This window comes from Hyposmocoma kahamanoa, unplaced genomic scaffold (assembly GCF_003589595.1).
Source record: "Hyposmocoma kahamanoa isolate Upper Pololo Valley unplaced genomic scaffold, ASM358959v1 185, whole genome shotgun sequence".
Classification (NCBI taxonomy): Eukaryota; Metazoa; Arthropoda; class Insecta; order Lepidoptera; family Cosmopterigidae; genus Hyposmocoma; species Hyposmocoma kahamanoa.
The window spans coordinates 1,199,246-1,219,942 of record NW_020653715.1 but is presented as its reverse complement, the minus strand read 5'-3'; the positions used below and the strand labels follow the sequence as shown (position 1 = coordinate 1,219,942).

The window sequence follows — 20,697 nt, the reverse complement described above, 5'->3', positions numbered from 1 at the left end:
GCCATTTTTAAAATTTTCCAACTGTCGTCACGTTGATATTTTTTGTCATAAAGAGATAAACAGAATGTTTGAATCTGAATCTTTCATCGTTCGATTTTTCAAACATTTTAACGGAGGCTTATTCTCAGGGCTGTCGAAACGCGTTTCCTTCGAAAATAAAACTCTTGGAAGGTAATTCGATGCCGGCAAATTAGGACTGACATTGAGAGATTAGAAGCTGTCGCGTACATAGCGTAACAAAAATGCCGTTTTGCAAGTTTACACGAAAACCGCATTCCTATAATGTCCTAGGTAACCACGACAATCGCTATCAGAGCAACAAAAATTATTCTGAGAAAACGCAGAACACAAGAGCATAACCAATTTAGAGTGCATTAATTTCAGCTTACTTTAGTTTTTCTACAATGATTGACTCAATTACATGCGTGGCCTTGGCGTGGCACAAACGCAAGTTTGAGTCCTGTCAGGTCCAAGGATTTTTCCTTTTTGTTTTTCCGTTTTGTAGTTGTTATGCTGATTGTGTTTACTCTATGTTTCATCTCAAGTACGTCGAGTATTGGAGCAATAGACAAACATTATTTTTTAATATCGCTCAGTTCGTAATTTGATTAGGCTTTGTGTTTTCATTAATTGTACGAGTACTTGCGATATTGGATTTGTTTTTCGGACTTTTAATTTATTTTTTTACTGAAGCTTCAAATCTAGACATCATTTATTTTCAATTATTATTCATAGGGCATTATGTACGTATAAATTAAAACAAACTAAAGTTAATAATATCTTTGAAAGTGTTCGTCCAGGGATGTACACAAATTTTTGCCGCCAAGCAGCGATGTGCGTATTACTGCGTTTCGGTTTTGAAGGGTAAGGGTGCTAGTGAACCTACAGGTACATTGGAATTGTCAAGTTATGTCTCAGGGTCACGGCTATGGACAAGCGTGTCACTTACCACGATATCATAAGTTAAAAGGAAAACGTAAAATTATAATTTAAATTTTAAATAAAAATAAATTTAAAAAATTTAAACATTTACTATAACATTTAATTAACGGTAACCTTAAAAATTGGCTCCATTACCTACAACAAGATGTAGTAGTAATATTATACTTCAATATTAGCGCATTATTAGTCCACAAGAAACTTAACTTAAACGTAAACTGGCAACTCTCTAACATTCTAAACGGCAAATTACATTGTCGTGCACAAATACGTAATCCAATTCATAAGTATTAAAATAAAAGAGGACTACAAACAGACGGTCAGACAAGATGGCGGGGTGCGGGGTGCGGGAAGGGCCCCCCAGACAGGGGACATCGATATAAGTAAATAAAGATAGCGAAAAATTATAGAGCTTGGAACCCGTAAGAATTGTTGATAATGATTGAATCTGTTTAATGAAAACTTAACATTAATTGAAGTAGGTCCTTTAAAAGTCAGGTCACAAATATTGAGAAAGACAGTCATGTGTGAAACGACTGCCAAAAGTAGAGATAGCACAGAGGTTATTACTGAAGAAAAACCTTTTCCGTTTTCAAAATCAAATTCAATGGGAAAAATCATATACAAGTATGTACATATTTACAGCGTACAACGTGTCGCACAATGATCCGTTGTTTCGTATGTGCAGGAATTATAATAAGGTTTGCACTGAGGTAGATATATTCCACCAATCTTTGAAATCATTCATAGCGTCTATGAGGTCTCAAAACTAGGTCCAAGATGCCTTCATTTTGCTCATTTTTTGTAGATTTTTAATTCATGGTTTGCTCAAACTTCTCTTTTTTTTTCTTTTAATTTTATAAACGTGCATTTTCGTTTTTAATTAAAATATTTGTCTAAATCTGTTTCATTACAATGTTGTGCACAATGTTGTAATATTCAATTAATATTAAGTATTGTACACCGTTTGCCAACTGTTATTGTGAAATAAATAAATAAATAAACATTGACAAGTAACTGTCAAAATTTGCTTTCAATATTTTTATACAACGTACTTTTCAATTCTTTCTTTATTATAGTCACAAGATGCACGATTGCCTGATATTATGAAATACAATGTCTTTTCTAAAGTTTCTTAGGAATATTCCTATTCAATGTTCACTAGACCGAGTTATAATCCATTAAACCACAGAGCAATTTTCAGCTATTACCTTTTATTTAATGGTTATCTTTTTAATAATTCACTAGCAATAACAATTCTAATAAATAAAGGAAGAAACAGTATATTTTTAAATCTCGTAATGGGCAACCCTATGCACTTTATCCAAAAACAAAACGTAATGGTACTTATCACTTCGAAGATCAATCTGTTTTTAGTCTGTAGTGACTACCCTATTTTTTCAATGTAGGTACCAGACTACCAAATCGTGGTCCTAAATTAGGAAATTCTCTGTACAATGAGTGTCACAGCAACGAAATGCACTCTGGAGCTCTAATCAGACCACCCACACCAGAACCAATACAGAAAAATTAGCTTCCAACTAGCTTTCCAGCTACTCGCTTGCTGCATGAGATCGGCAATTGGAGTGTGTACTAAACACCAGGCAATTAATAGCGGCATTATTATGTTTTGATAAACATTCGTGTTTGATATTACAAATCCACATACAGCAGTTTCCCTTAATAGGAAATCCAGAAACTCCACACACACACCACTTTTTCCCTTACAATTCCTTATGGTTACAACTCCGGAAGAGGGAGAGCAAAGGATTAGTCTGAAACCTCCAGTTATTCTTCTGGTCCATCAATCAAATATTGACGGCTCGGTCACAGATCCACAGAGAAAGTATTTCTCCTCAGCCATATTTTGATCAACACGTCCAATGAGCAAACTTAACTAAACGTTATTTTTTAAGGAGCAGAAATCTTAATTAGACACGTGACACCTTGGATAGGACGCATAAAAGGAGTTCCGATATATCTGACCATAACCAGTGGGTACCTATCACACATTATGTTTAAGTCTCTCCAAATCAGTGCTACCAAATTATCTGTGGCAATAACAATCAGTTCCTTCAAAGTTTTGTTTTTATACCATGTGGCGGGCCGGAGAAATGGTAAGCGACATGCCCGTCCATAAGCAGCTTTAAATGGCAAAGATCTGATGGTCAATGCCCCAGCACCCGTCACTGAGACGCAAGTTGACAAGTCCTAAGTTCTTGTAACTTCACTAACGTGATACGAATTAGAATTGGTGGCTTTAATATCCTTTTGATCAAAATCTCCACATAGGTTATATAGGTTGTAAATACACAAAGACTTACGTAAATTCATTAATTCCCAAGCTCCGAGCCTATCGAAGAAAAAATCGCCGCCCCCTTCATCACGGTCCCTGGTCACTAATTAATGGAAAAGGATTACGCATTCAAATAAAATAAATATGATTAAGAACGGAACGGGACGGCCGAAGGACCAAATTATTTTTGGATTAATAACCTTTGTTGTGATTAGAGTCTGGACTGTGAAATTTAAAACGTGAAAAACGTTCAGGGGCTTCAAATTTTCTATACCTGTGAAGACTTTTTCGATATTGAATCTTTTATCATGTATTCTGTGCATTTCGGGAGTTTTTTCAAGTTTCCGTTACAGTATTGTGAATTGAATACCGAATAAAAGACTTTTGGTATAAATTTATGTCCTTAATAATCAATAAATAAACATTCATATGGATGGTTTTCATGGGACACAAATTTTTAGACTTAATGTGGGCGAAAATATGGGTAAATAGGGGTAGATATCTCTACCAGATTAAAGATGTCCTTGAATAACTTCAGTTCATGGTGCTAATGGAAGAAGTAAAAAAAATATACTTGAAGCGTTTGATTATGACGAATTTTAAAGTCCTTAACGCACTCAATTTACAAAGAGCTCTTATAGGAACCCGTATCATTACACTATGCTATATGATATCGCCGTACGACAGTGGCAACCAAGTCACTAACCCCATAAATGAGATAATATACCATACCTTATAAAAGTAAACCGTGTCCATGCATGAAGCCAAAAAATCGTAAAACAAAAAATTACATTTAATTAAGAACAATGCGAAATGGTCAATTAATGTGATGCATAGCACGAGATCTGATATCCACTGAATCTCAATGAGTTTAAAATACCGTCATTTCTAAATCATAATAAAAAAGCTGCTCCATTACAAAAATTTGGCGTTACATTACAATAAATGGTGGAGAAGGTTATATACGAGTATACGTATTGTACTAGATATCATTGATTTACAACACTTTATTACGGATGCTAAGCACGTCAATATTGACTTATTTATAAGATGTCAAATCAATGAAAGTAAAGAAACACAAAATACAGCGATATTTGAAAATGTATCGGCCGCTTTCAATGAGAAGTTAACACCACAGCGCGCAATTGAAGGGACTTGGAAATTTTAGAAATTGTTGTCTTTTGTTTTCCACTAATCGAATAATATTTGCGTTTGAATTGATTTTATAAACTGGTTTTGTCGAAACGCCAAGTTATTGACAACATTGAAGCATTTCTGTCGAGTTACAATTTTATCAAAAAACATTAATAAGTTGCCGTTTTACAATTATATTTACTTGAAATGAAATAAAGAAAAACAAAATAGCCTCAAGGGCCGCGCCTTGGGGCATCGAGTAAAGGAGGCTGACAGTGTTGTCCCTTTGAATGGCTACGTTTATTCTTTAGCGAAAGTAGCTGGCTACACTGGTAACCGGTGGTTTGAACGAAGCTAATTGAAAGCTAGCCAGGAGTTTTGCTTCGACACTGGCTAAGTTTGACGAATTTGAACCCTTGTCCACACACGTCTATTTTTGCCAAAGAAGATCATCAATTACCTGGACTCGAATTAGGGAATGCCTTGTGCAATGACGCCAGAGCAAAGAAATTGAATCCGGGGCACAAAACAGACGAGAACCAATTTAGAAAAGTTTGTTTCCGGTATTAGTCATCCTCTTTCAATGAGGTCATCAAAAAAGACTTAGGTATACCTACACTATATATTGGCCACTAAAGTTTATTTCAAATCATCGATCTCATTGTATTTTTAACTGACTGAAAAAGGAGGAGGTTATACGTTCGACTGTATGTAAGTTTTCAGATGTCTCCGTCAATTGTGGACAGATTTTGAAAATTCCTTTTTTTGTTTGAAAGGGTGCACTCTCGTGGTGGTCCTATTGTCACCAAGTCAGGGGGTCTACTGTCGACATCCGTCCGAAACAATTACTGTCAAATAAGTAATATTCGACAAAATTAAAAGACAAGTATCAAGTATGAAGCTTCATTCGCATCACGCGTCTTTTCATTTGGTCAAGTATTGCTTATTTGGCAGTAATTGTTTCGGACGGATGTCGGGCGGAGATCGAGTGTAGACCCCAAAATCTGATGAGGGGATCCCATGAAAATTGAAGGAAATCCTCAAAATTTGTAGACATGTCCGTGTATTCACCAATTTCTCAATCAATTGTGCACCGATTTTGAAAATTCTTCTTTTGTTTGAAAGGGTTTACTCTCGAGGTGGTCTCTGATGCTGTTCCGGGTTCTTGTCGGCTATCACAAACGACTAATTATTGTCCGCAAATAAAATTCGACTTTTTACTTGACATAATAATAATAAAATGTACGTAAGTGTCCGTAACAGTCCCATTGTCACCAAGAAGTCAGAATGATCAGATGATGGGATCCCTTGGACATTAAAAAAGACGATAAGCAAAATTTGAGGACGGCTTTTTTTTCAATGAAAAAGTTACAATTATTATTTAACTTATTTCTTTACTTGCAAATCACAAACTTACTTAGACATTCATTGACTTACAAATAAATGGACGACGGGTCTAATACAAAAGTCACGAAAAAAGTCCCAAGTCAACCTATTTAAACGTAGTGACATGTAAAGGAATATGAAAAAGCTAAAACGTTGAATTTAAATTGTAATGTCATCGCAGTACTGTCTAATTTTGTCGAACAAACGAAGACTAAAGCGTGAATGACGCTCTGTATACGATTTTAACGCCCTATAAGTTCGGATACTTTTTAGCGCGGACCCGACGTCCATATAATTGTAAGTCAATGTAGACATTAAAAAGTTTTTAAATGACAAACAATTCATTTCACTTCATATTATGTAGAAGTGAAACTACGGAAAATAATGATTATTACAATAAAATCAAGAAAATTACGACAAATAACTATAACATCGAATTGCAAGGAAAGTATGCGCGTGAGCATGCTCTGTCTGTAATTTAGAAAGAAGAAATTAACGTCCTTGAATCTATCCTCGTAAGTGCGTTGTTATATGGACTGAATTTTTTGTTCACTCTGACCACGTCCAGTAGATTATGAGAAACTTCCATCAGCGTTTAAATTCGACGTGTTTTCTAGTTTACGCATCATTTACCTTCGGTGAGTCAAACTGTGAGTGGTCTGCGCCTCGTGCCAATTCTCGATAGCTAGTGCCTTTACGTGTGTGTCATTTTGAAATTACACTTGTCGGTTTTTGTTGTCAACTCATTGGGTTTGGTTTGAAAATAGATGTACCTGTCCACCGTTTCATTATAAATAATGACTTTGTTGTCTATAATGTCTGTGATAGTGAATTTTGTCATTTTTCTTCGGCGTATCATTGTCACAGTATTAAAGTATAAATAACGGCGTCCAAGGATATTGCAATCGTTTTTTTTTTTAATGACAAGCGACGAGACGTACACGTCGTGCGCCTGATGGTACGCCTGACGCCTGTCCATAACAGTCGCAGTGCCACTCAGAGCTTTAAATCGCAAAGACCTGAGGCGCACTGCCACTACGCCCGTCACCCTGAGTTGATAAGTCTCATGCCTGTAATTTCACCAGCACCCTTACCCCTTCAAAACCGGAACGCAGTAACGCTAACACTACTGCTTGGCGGCAGAAATAAGTAAGGTGGCAGCACTAAAACTGAAACATAAAGTAATTTTTAATTTAAAAAAACCGACTTCAAACTATGCTTACATGTGTTTACATACAAACTGAAACTAAAAAGTTAACAATCGGTTACAGGAAAGTGACCGGAACCGAATTCATCCCTTAATTTACCACCCTTAGAGGAGGAATATTTTCTTCAAATTTAAAAGAGACCAATGCTGAGGTACCTGCAAAAAAAGAATTATCAAAATCGGTTCACAAGTGTCTGAGTAAACACGTACCATACACACTCAAAAAAAATACAAATACCGAACCTCCTCTTTTTTTGCAGTTGATTAAAAATCGTGTAATAATATATCCAATAGAATAAACAGAATTACAATTTCTTGCAAATAAATAATTCTATATAATATAATCTTAATAGCCGTATTAGTCTGCCGACTCTTGAAAAGAGGCCGTAGCTTCGAATCCTGGTTCGCACCTCTGAGTTGTTCTATACCCGATTGAAAGTCCTTTTATTGTATAGTAAATTCCGCAGAACTATTTTATCAACAACCCATTTATACATCCCACTGCATGAACACGGGTCTCTTCTCAGGCGAGAGTTTAGGCCTTCGTCCACCACGCTGACCCAATGTGGGTTGGAAATTTAACACGTTTCTCAAGGGTTGTGAACTTTATTCGACGTGCAGGTTTCATAGCATACCGAGAGACGGTAGGTGATACCATTAGACTACCGCGGCTTTATATACTGTGTTATATACATAATAGGTATTCATATGGAAATAGTTTAAGTGAATATTTAGAATAGCCTCGAAAAATCTCGAATTATAATCCAAGTAATCGGTCATTGAGCGAGCACCAAGCGCTCGAGCACCCGTTACAGAGCATAATTACGCCGTGAGACCACTCGCTCAAATTGCCCGACTTTTTAACTTTTAATCTATTGCACAAACAACGAATACGAAAGATGGCTGCCATAGATAAACTTTACACACAGTCTTTTACAAAACAGTAAGACAACTTTTCAAAGTTTTCGTGGCGTGAATGGTATCAAATATACTATAGAATCAAAAACACTTCTACTGTTATTAAAATTAACACGACATACATTACATCCCTGTCTCCTATGAAGAAAAGCAGAGGTTATAGACGAAGGTCCACGATCAGGTCCATTCAGCCCATTCTTCTTATTTTTAACCTATCCTTTTAGAAGGAGATCGTCAATCATATTACTAATAAAATTTCTTCGCGATAACAACTACTTCTATCATAGGGTAACAAGCGCAGTGGCAGTGCCCCTAACATTATGCGATTTAAAGCTCTGAGAGGCAATGCCACTGTTGTGAACAGGCGTGTCGCTTACCACCAGGCCCCGTCACTTGTATCATAAAAAAAAACTAAAATTCAATGGTTAACCTTAAAATCAATTCAAAGTTGACACGTAAAATTTAAATTGAACTCTACGACACTTCTGATAAGGACGGTCCAAAGTCCAAAGTATCGGGCTTCGTCGTATTAAATAATTCCATAATTCACTGCCGAAAATTGTACTCTCTATCATTTGCATAGCTTTCAAAGCAGTTTAAAAAAAGACGACAAATTACTATCAGATATTTTAAACAACTGCTTATTAACAATCTGTGTCCATACACTTGTTCCATTCGAAGAATTCGTGGATCGAATTGTGTTCTAATTGCTGCTTAATTTTGAAGCAACTCGGGCAATCTGTAGATGCTATCTACGCACCGCGTTGCATATGAAATCGTGGGCAAATCGTCATTGGCAGATCACTGTCTATTGTCTATCGTTTTTTAAGGTAAATATACATACAATTTGGGGACAGTATGTCAATTAGAGGTTATATAAAAGCCCTCTCTATGCCAACTGCCGTTTGACGTATTTGGCAGACCAAATACGTCACAGCTGTGTAAGATCTCATTCAACTCTGAAAAGCATACATTCGACGCTTATCGACTTCTGGCGTTTTCGCGATTGTTACACATAGGAAATTAAACTATATTTCCGGATTTAAATCGCGTATATTTGTTTTTTCAAACAATCCAACGTTTCGGGCCCTTTACAGGTCCCATGGGCGCAGTTAACTGGGTGGTACAGTCATCAACCAGTTGTGTCTAATATTAATGCAAACCACCCTATTTTTTCACTATAGTTAGAATTTAATTTTACAAAAAAACATTCCAATTTACGCTACATTAAGTTTTACAAATTATTTTATTTTAACGATATGAATTTATTATTAATTAATGTAATATAATTAATTTATTATTATTAATTATAATGAAAATTAGAATAAATTAAAACATATTAATTACTGCTTTCTTATGTCTGTTTGGGATTTTTCATCACACGAAATACTGGACACCAAACTGGTGGTGGGTTTTTTTAAATTTTACACTTACTTTTTATATGAATTTATTTTTTATATATCGAGTTCTTAGGCTTTCGCGATTGTTACACATAGGAAATGAAACTATTTTTCCGGATCTAAGTCGCGTATGTTTGTTATTTCAAACAAACCAACGTTTCGGGTCCTATACAGATCCCGTGGTCGCGGTTGACTGTAAAGAACCGAACGTGAGTTTGTTTGAAAAATAAAAATACGCGATCTAGTGTTTTAGGCCAAGACCTGGTTACCGAATTTCTTATCAATCTTCGCACCTGTCACGTAATGTAAATGTAAACAGTTAAATAACGTCCTTAATTTTACTCTATTCATTAAACATGTTTTGCTGAGTCATTCAACCTTATACTCTGATTTTATTATTTTCTCCTATTCTTACCTGTTTTAAATTTATATGTTGTTATTATTATTGTTTTATATAACATTTATATTTAATTCATGTAACTATTGTGTTTTTTTTTTTCATTAACGTAAGTGCAATTTGTGTATACGTATTCTGTTGCGCCTTCAATTGATTGTTGTTTTATAGTTTCTCCTGTTACCCGAAGGTTGCCTGTATCTGTATCTGTATTTTTTTTTTGTATGTATTGTATTTAATACAACATTTAAAGGAGGAGAAGGAAGGTGGAGCATTGAATACAGGGAGTCTACTTTCTCTATCCGACATCCGTACGAAACAATTACTGTCAAATAAGCTAGTTCTACTTGACCAAAGACGCATGATGCAGAAGCTTCGTACCTAACATTGTCATTTGATTTAGTCGAGTATTACGTATTTGACAGTATTGTTACAGACAATTTCAAATTATCAAGTCCGATATGCTCTTGACTGTACAATATAATATTATCAAAACTTATATTAGAAAATCAGCTACGTAAAGTACAGTTAACATAACGTTAAACATTGGGAAAGTAAGCAATTAAGAAGTAGACTAAAAAGAACGCATTAAGTTTATCATTACGTTCATATTAATTATGAATCACGAAAGTTGCCTATTCAATTATATTGTGGATACGTATTTTGGAAGTTGTGGGAAAATAAATTAATATATATCGGTATATACAGGGCTGAGCAGTATTACAATTACTTGTAATTGAAGTATATTCTGAAATAAAAATGCGTATTTTGTATTTGTATTACAATGAATAACCTAACAATGCACTTTTAAATAACATTAAAAACGGAGGAGGTTCTCAATTTCACTGTATGTTTTTTTTGTATGTATGTCACGTGATAACTCCGGTGTTTCTGAACCGATTTTTTTTTATTGTTGGGAAGAGGGTACCTCCATAGTGGTCACATTTAATTTTGAAGAATATCATCAAATTTCTAAGGATGGCTGTTCACGCATGAAGATTCATTTTTATAAATAGCGACTAAATTTTATTATAAGGAGCAATTATTTTAATGATTGAATTTGCTATTCTCCAATTCAAGGCGTTTTTCTCTCAATATACTTTGAGTAGTGAGAACCGATTTTTATTATCCCCTTGTCAAGTCCTGTATAGTGGCGAACTAGGGGATGAATCCGGGTTTGCGCACTTTCCGGTAACCGATTTCAATAAAACTTGGTAATTACATGTAATTCCACGTACTTTTGAGGTCGGTTTTTTTAGTACTCTGTACTGATTATGATACCAAGAGACGGGAGGTACATATACGGTGGGCCTGGTGATAAAAGACACGCCTGTCCATAGCAGTTGCAGTGCCAATCAGAGCTTTAAATCCCAATGATCTGAAATCCACTGTCACGTATACCTGTAATTTCACCAGCACCAATACCTTTCAAAACAGAGTAATGGTCACATTACGGCATGGCGGCAGACATAGGTAAGGTGGCAGTACTTTCCACACACTCACACTCCTTATGGGTACCAACCCCATACCTTTCTACATTAGTTTTGACTATAGTGACCCTCCCTACCTACCCTAAAGGTATACGAGACGGGCACTATAACCTGTGCGTGCACGGGAACCTCCTAAGTTCACGTTCTGATCCCAGATCAGCCAGCGTACAGGGTTGTCACAGACCGTTATCGCTGTTTTCATTCGGTTTTCAAAAGGCTAGCGCCTTGGGTGAACCGTCTCGGGTGCACATACAAATACCCTCCGTATTTTCTAGATAGGTGCCGGAGCTGTAGGCACGCTCACTTCCACTTCTGACTTCTGCAATGCGCAACGTCTTCAAAGTGTCCTATGTGTAACAATCGAGAAAACCTAAGAACTCGATATCGTTGTTAAAATCTTTACCCACAATAGTTGCAATGAAGAAATTACGCAATTGGCTCCAAGCCATTGGGACTCATCTGAACCGTGCGTCCTTTGCCGTCATTAAAAAAAAGATAACATCAAAATCATTAAAAGCAGCAGGAAACATTGATTTATAGCATTATTCTATTTACAAACAGGTTTTTAAAGACCCTTACGTTACATAGTAATTCCTATAATTGACGGCTCTTCGCGGAAATAATAAATGTTTAATTCGGCTTCTGTTATCAAGTCTCATAGTTTTCATACAAATTCTATGAGAGTTACGGGTGTAGCGCTTGTTTTTAAATGTTGTATGTAATCTAATTATCAATTCCCATAGTTTCATTGGCATAAAAACAATTGTTTCGCTTCCGCTTGCATACATTACGCAGTTCATTCAGAAAAACTGTAATCGCAGTGATCTCGACCCGAAACGGATGTACGGACAAACGATTGGGACGACTACAGTTCTTTGTTCTAAATTATTGAATTGCGTATTTAGGGTTTTCAATGAAAATAGCGCGGGAACTAATTGTCAATCGAGAGAAGTACGCTGTTATAATTTATAACACAGATCGGAATAGACAGTAATGTACATGAGTTAATAGTACCTCCGCCACCACCGAGGCACCAAGAGCATTTTTTTTTATATTACCAAGTGATGGAAAGAACAAATCGTGAGTCTGGTGGTAAGCGACACACCTGTTCATGACAATTGCAATACCACTCAGAGCTTAAATCGCAGATCTGACGGGCACTGCCACTGCGCCTGTCATCCTGAGATATAAGTTGACAAGTCCCTGTAATTTCACCAGCACCCGTACCCTTCAAAACCGGAACACAGTAATGCTAACATTAATGCTTGACGGCAGAAATAGGTAAGGTGGCAGTACTTCCCTGGACGATCTCTGTCACAAGGAGCTCTACTGCTTACTTGAAATACAGAAAAGCTTAAACATGTTTTACAAATTTTTTACAAATTGAAACAGCTCTAAGATAATTGTAATTAACCCCATGACGTGACTGCTTCGACAAAACATAGTTGCATTTTTTTTTGTTTGACTTAATTGATTTGTAGAAAATTTGTATGATCTTAAATTGTATAACGACGATTAAATATTGACTTCAATAAATAAATAAAACATGAAATTTAAAAAAAAATACTTTGACGCGTCCAATACATAAAGAGATATATCCATATATATCCATATCTATGAGCGTTTACCCGCTACTCTCAGACTTGAACCGTCTGACGAAATATTTGGGCGCCGGCTGAAAGACCTTTTCTTGAAAAATCCTATTAGTAAAAGAATTTATGGACTTTAAATTGTAACGAATTCAGTATTTTCTATTTTTATTCTAATTTTTACCGCATTAACATACTCTTGTACAATTGTTATCAACTTATGACGATCCTTGATGGAGAATGATATTTGATATATAATTTAATGACAACAATATTATGTAATGAATTGTTAATTTTCTAATTATTGTGTGCTTTTCTTATAATTTTCGTTTTTGTCTGACGATCTCAATATAATTTCTTATACTTTGACATGTAGTGCAATTTATACTGTAATGTTATATTTGAGAAATAAATGAATCTGAATCTGAAATTTGTATTTTTTTAAATCATTTTTACGTGATAAAAGCTTTTGACATATGATCACATGTGGTTTTTTTATTATACCAAGTTCTAATTATAGTACTATTAAAAACTACATATTCAATTTTCAATAAAGAATATATCATTATTTAATTCGTTCGAAAGGTAACACGAACTTTTTAACACAAATACAGCAATCGAGACGCAAATAAAATACCTTTTTAATGATATTACTCCTACTTTTACTATTTTTATCATTTTCCCTTCAATTCGGACTATAGCTTCCGTTACAGTTTTACTAATGAGTAATAGCTCATTCAAGAAAGCAAAAACTAAACGCACGCATAGAGAGGGCAGTACGCGTGACGAGATAACATCGTCTCAAACGCAGATTACGTGGAACGGAGTGTACGCAAACCAAACACAAAACGCAGCGATTATTTACTTTTTGAAAATGGAACATACGACGAAAATTATTTGATGTGAACTTACTTTGAAGATCCATTGCAGACAAGAAACTAATTATTAGATATTAAACTTGTCAGTTATCGTGTACCTCAAAAAAAATTAATTCACAAAGATCACAGTTCACGTGTTTCATAAGTGCTAAAAGCTCATTTACGTTGAAAATGCGATTTGTTTCTTGGATTACGACAAGAGCTTCGAAATTTAAATTCAACTCTATGATATAAAAGATCAATAACCCAAACTGTCAAGCTTGTATCTAAATCAGTATCCGTTCTGTAAAATACAAGCGTTTTTTAATTCAGTGTGTTGTGGCACACACGCACTCGCAACGATATTTTTCATGTATGAACAACTTTTATTGCGCATGAGTTTCGCGATGAAACCGCGATTACCAGGATTAATAATACTTTGTATCTTCGATGCCATCTGCGGCTTGTCTAACAATAACTCAGTTTTATCCGATTTTAAACATGAACGTGGACTGTGTCGAAGTGATGATGGGCCATGAATTATGTGAGTCCTGAAAACTGATAGCAATGAATGGAGAGACGTACGAATCGAAGAACGCTTTGAGGACCAAGGTTAGGTGGACGGATGAGAGTTGTTAGATGCAACACGTAACTGTTCTTTGTTGTATACGATTGAGGACACTCATGTTTGTAGCACTAACAATCTTCCGACTAATTTTGGCATGAAGGCGCACTTGTGCGCTGCATCCGATTGTTCCAAATTGGAGACTATACAAATCTAGAAAACTCGGAACTTACTTCGGATATCGCTTCGAAAATAAGCATTAAGAAAATAAGCGCTAAGGAAATACGAATGTTGCTCGTAGGCACACCTAAAAATAAAAATATCCCTTTGACATTTCGGACTGTTATTTCTCGAATTCGGAAGTGATGCGAAACGGACGTAGTGCGCAAAAGCTCTAAGGTTACGTCAAGTTTCTTGTTGGTTTTTGTCATGGAAATTTGAGCGAATGATAACAACAATCCTGTTGAAATTTATGGGACTGACCGTTCAACTCTTTCAGATTTGGATCTAAACCGCCATCAATCAGCTACTATGGGACCTGCTGAAACTGATTTGTTTGAAAAAACAAAGTTTAGTTTCCTATCTTTCAGGTTATATCTACCGATGAAGTAATGTTGTAATGATAATTGTGAATTCACGATTTGAATTATAATTCGCTGGTAGTTCAGACTCTTTGCTCATCCCACCAAATTCCACTTCACTCCCAATACTTTGAAATACAATCCGTAGGTTGAAATCTAAGATTTGTCATCAACGCTTGCGCAATGATTTGGCCGCTCTCAATTGACCGAGATTGATCACCCGATTGTCTATGACTCACTGTGCGAAGCTATTTTAGTCTATTACCTAATAAATTATAGGAGATAATAGAGAAATTATTCTATTAACGTGATTCGTACGTCCAGCAGCTATTGTCATCTTGGGCTGAATAGAATCCGATTAAGAAAAAAGAAGCTTCGTTACATTCTGCAATCGTATCATTAAACGCTGTAAAGCCAGTCCATCCAGTCAGCCATGACTTTGGTTGACATGACAAACTTTGGTTTGTTTAAAATAATAATAAGAGCGTTCGTATCAGTTCCGAATGCGAGAAATGACGATCCGAAATGTCATATTCGTATTTACAAGGGACATCCGAAGTGGGTCCGAATTTTCTAGATTTATATAGTCTCAGATTCGGAAGTATTCGAATCGGATGTAGTGGGCAAACGCGCATATGCGCGAAGTCGATCCGAAAAAAGTTTAATATCAAATATGTTTCAACTAGCAATTAAATTGCAGTCACCAGAGATAGTAATAATTTGTACAATTTCCATTTTATTTAACCATGAATCAATGTCAGTTCGTGTAACTTTCTAGCGACATTGTATTTGTTTCTCACATTTCGACCTGCCGAGATTACCATCACAATTATAAACACATTTCGGCTCTAACTTTAGAAAATCGGTTACATTTATAATGATACCAAATGATTTCGGCATTTTTTGGTTTCTGTTTGATGAGAAAGTGTGTCTTTTTAGTCTGATTAACCAAATAAACTGCGTCGTAAAATATTCATACAACAGAGGAACGTTTGTTATGTATCTTATTCGCCTTCAGGTCCCTGCTAAATAAAGGTATCATTATAAAAATCTCTCAAAAAATAATATAAATTTCCTTACTCATAAATCTGCTTTCATTATTCCAGAGAGCCACACTGGCCGAAAAAGAAGTGACGACGTTAAAAGAGCAACTAGCAACAACAAGCCCTACGCCGATCCAAGCTACAGTCCCGAAAACAAATGGCTCGTTAGAGAGAGAGGGAGAAATATATAGCCTGGAAGTAAAGCCAGAGAGAGAGGAGAAAATGGAGCCAAGAAGCAATAGCAATTCGTGTCGGAGCAGTCCTGTGCATCAGGGAGGATTGGAGAGTGAATTAGTTGCTAAGGAAAAAGAGGTAAGTCGAAATCTTGCTCTTTTACTCTTCAGTCTTGTATTCTTCTGAATGCTTTTGTCTAACAGCAACGTCATCCTTTATTATACATAATTAATTTCAGTGTATCTATTTATTATTCTTTGTTTTCTTCTACGTCAATTCAAGGTCCACGTTGTTCCATCATCTGAAAATCATCAAACCTTTACATGCTGTCGTACAAAAATGACATTCACAGTCACGACTTTGACATGACATATCGCTAATTGAAATTTGTGCGACACCCGACAATGTCGAATACAATCATCTTCAAAGGAAAGATGTTTTTAAATGAAAATATTTCCTTCATTAATTTATTCTTTTTCACTTTCATTTCTTTCTGTTCATATCATTCAATCAATATTATTCAATTATATGAAGTTGCCAGTGACATACTCGTGGTTTGACTTTTGAGTCATTTCTACTAATGTCTTTAATTTTCATGTAAAAACATTCAAGACACTTTTGGACTTTCGCCATAATGCGAAATTTTAATCTAGATTCTGTTGCTGTCGACAGCATGAACAATGACGTCACATATACCAAACGTTAGGGTGTTAGCACACCAATCAATCGATAGTCGATCAATGCCATCGATTGATCGTTGAATGAGACGAGTCAACGTCGATTGATAATTGTTATCATACTACCGATCGATGATTGAATGAGGTGTGCGAGTGCCAAAATTTTTACGCCTCCATAATAAAAGTAGGAGAAACAAAGTCGTGCTTGCCAACAACACACAAATCCCCTTCTGTATACATTTTAGAAACTACTGCGGAGAGCCCACTATATAATAATAATAAAAATAAAAACAGTTTGGTCGATAATGGTGCTACGAGACGGATTAAGAAAATTCTCGCATGGAATTACTTTTCATTCCTACATTTGGCTTGGCCTGTATTTTAGGCAACCAAATTCATAGAGCATCAAATCATGTTAAGCAAAAATTACTTTAGGAACAATGAGAAAGTACCTAAATCGGTGTTCGTCAATCGACAATTGTTTCACACCAACCGATCGACGTCGATCGATTGGTGTGGTAACACCCTTACAATTTCTTGTGATACTTAACGTATATCCTTGGTAGTCCAGTGGGAGGTCAAGGATTCGCATCTATCTATCACATGCACATATGACTTTTATTTCTACATTACGTACATTTGTCAATCATTAGTAGCAACGTCACTAAAGTTGAATGAAAATATTGTGATTAAACCTACATGTCGAAAAGGTTTTACTACCTTTGGAAAACCTGTAAAGTTTTTTAGTATACGGTAGTGAATGCTGAGTGTAGCAAAAGAAGCATCAATGTATGATGAATGCTTCAGAAATGAGAGCTTTGCACAGTATGTGTAGTAAAATTCTAAGAAAGCCATGAAGACAGAATGTGGAAAATGATACTGTAACCAAAGAAAGAATAGAAAAAGGGATTGTTTATGACCAAAACCGAAGAAAAATGTATAAAGCAAACGTGAAAAGATGGTGGGGAAATGTAAACGTACATATCTTTACCACATTGAAAATGTCCTTAAAGTCCCCCTGAAGGACATTTTCAATCTGGTATCCAAATATATGTATCCAAAATTATCAAAACAGGTGTGTATTAAAAGACTGATACAAATGAAGAAAGCGAAAGGGATATATCACGAGTATAGTGTACATATGTAAGTGAAGCATGGAATAAAGTTCTTTGTTTTTAGTGCACTTTTCGAAATCAAGCAAATTTATGAAGTTGGACACAAATGCGTTCAAGATGTTCACACAATTTTCCTTCGACAATTGTGTCGTGCGTCTGATACTGAAGCTATATCATCTGGTTTAAATCGTCCTATAAGATTTTAACCCGGTTTAAACCTAATGACCATGATACGGGTCAATTCGTATCCAATAAGATACAATAACCCGTCCGTCCGTATGGCCGATAAAGAAAAACGGTGATATTTATTTAGTGCAAGGATTACGTGCTGCCGATCAATCATTCCATTGAACGTATCCTGTTTCCTGCGGCTAGGGGTGGGAAGTGTCGATTGATGTCGATATACTTATGACGATAAAGTGAAGTTCACTAGATTCGCTACATTACTTTTACTCTTGAAACTTTTCTTATTTGCAATGCAATCCCATACTAGAAAGCGAAATCAAGAGTGTCATACGCACCGTCCAATATCAATTAAAACGAATAGAGATTCTTAATTAGTACTTCAGTAACAGAGTACATGAACCCTTTAGGTAATAAAATATCATCATTATCATCGAAAACCTTACCATCCATAAAAATATTTTTGACGTTTGTGTTGCGAAAATCGATAAACCATCAGCACTATCGATACACAATCGATCCGCACTAGATCTAGCCAACTGTCAAATCCAATTCAGCGATGCCCCCGCGCGTAATTGATTTATTGATCGTCCGTTACATTCGATACGAGATGACTTGCGCGGGCGCACTAACTACTGCATACTAGGACGTAGCATAGCGATGCATAGTTAAACAACTTCTAATACAACATCCATACAAGGTCTTCTTTATGACAATTGCTGGATACGGTTCCTGCCATGGTAAAGATTGTCCGTAAGTCTTGCAATTATGAATATTAAAACAGTTTTCACAAATAACAAACATTATAGTCTCTCTTTTTTAAAGATGAGATCCCTAAAATGACAGTTCATTGCATAAAAGTGTTGCCCGCTTGCAAGAAGCTAGTTTGTATTGTAGTCGATATATTATATCGATTATCGACTGGTTACGCTTATGAAAAAAATAGCTGAATACCTCTCATTTGAACTCGTTTCATTCGTGATTGGCCAATTATTCGTTTAACTGCTGGGCATGGGGTCATTTGAATTGTTAATTTTTGAAAATTCACACATATGTACACTAAGTTTAGCAGCATGTGAATACAAAATACTTATAGGTGATATATTATAAAGACCAACTGTCAAATTAAGAATAAAGAATGCAATAATGTAAGTAGTAGTCATTAGAACGTAGTAACATTCACAATTCCAGACACTTTTTACTGCCTCTGTGGCCGAACAGTTACCATGCCGGACTGCCATGCAGAGGTCCCAGGTTCGATTCACGGGCCGGAAGAAATATTTATATGGGCTACATTTATTTCTCTCGTAAGTTTGGATGTAATTTGTGGTTGTCTATGTTTGTGTCCATAGCGCCCGCGATACAGGGTTTACGTAGTGCGGGGCTATGAGTGTGTTGTGTTATTATTTTTGGCAATATTTTACGTACGTTTACAATCTATCGATAAAATTGTCGGCAACAACTACATGACTATTTAAATATTTTTTTTAAATTATTCATTATGTTAAACAAGACATACTCCGTTAGATATTGTATACTGTAACTGCATCCTTTATCTTTAATTCCGTGCGAGTTAACCGAGTGACCTCGACTCGCAGTTATAGTTAGACTGATATCGATTTAATCGGTTCAGATTACTATTTATTAAGAAACGTTTACCCGAATACGATGTAATCAGAGTTAGTAATGGTTTTTGGGAAAGAGAATTGGAAAAAACGGAGTAAAATTTTTCATGAACATCTGTACCTTTTGGTTACCTTTACAGGGAATTTGAAGTGCAATTTAAATATTTTGGGCCTTAGAAAAGCATTTGCTAAAGTATCTATCATCGTTTTATTCTGGAATCTGAATTACGATTAAATGGAATAATCATCTAGTTGTCAAGTGCTATGTAAGAGATATGGGGAGAAGGAAATAGATGCGTAAGAGTGACAAAATGAAGTCGTCGCGTGTTTGCGTCACAAATTAGGTCGCAGGGTTACCCCTTGTAGGACTCAGCGCGAGCATTGATTTGATCGCGTCCGGTGCAATGTATTCAATGCAGTCGACCTTCCTGATGCATCCGAATGCAATGAATATTCTGTTACGACTAGATAGTATATTTGTTGAATAGGAAAAAACTGAGGACATTATTTAGATGTTTACATTTCACACGTCAGGTAGGAATAATGGTGCGAAATTCGGCAACCTTGTGCTAATTAATCGTATAATAAATCGAGATCAGTTCATGATGCTCGGGGTATCTTTAACTAGAAAAGTTACTGGTCATTTATGTAAAAATTGTAAAACTTTTTTTCTCTCTATATTATGCTCATTTATAGTACACTTCATTTTCTTTATTTATTACATTCGTATGTAAAACGGAAACGTCTAGAATACACATACCTATTGCCTATACAATAAGAGCTTAACAACAAAACAATAAAGCTCAATTGGTGCCGTAACAGTGTTAACGATAGAGGCCTCCAATCGATCAATCAATATTATCGATACCGATTATTTAACTCGACGATGATGTGGCGATAAATTCAATTTAGGTTATAGACCATGACGCCATCCTTGCTCTATTCGTTACTATGGTTTGAATTAAAATGCAGTAGAAACTTCAAACGAGCCAATCAAATAGCTTTAATATCACGTGAAATGCAGTAATAAAGCCAATTGGCTACTGCATTTTTAACTACAATGTGTGTAACTCATTCATAGTATTCGTGCAACAATATGGCCGCTACGAAAGGCAAGAAGTTTG

At 35.7% G+C, this 20,697-nt stretch overlaps 1 protein-coding gene across 6 annotated transcripts in view; it reads left to right on the top strand.

Annotated features, from left to right (window-relative positions):
* The window catches only part of LOC113226279 (homeobox protein cut), a 244,866-nt gene that overhangs the window by 101,283 nt on the left and 122,886 nt on the right, over positions 1-20,697 (top strand). For all 6 annotated transcript variants that reach the window (XM_026458849.1, XM_026458847.1, XM_026458845.1 and 3 more), the window contains exon 3: positions 15,863-16,111. In XM_026458849.1, the coding sequence (XP_026314634.1) occupies positions 15,863-16,111 (249 nt within the window). The remainder of the gene's footprint in view (positions 1-15,862; positions 16,112-20,697) is intronic.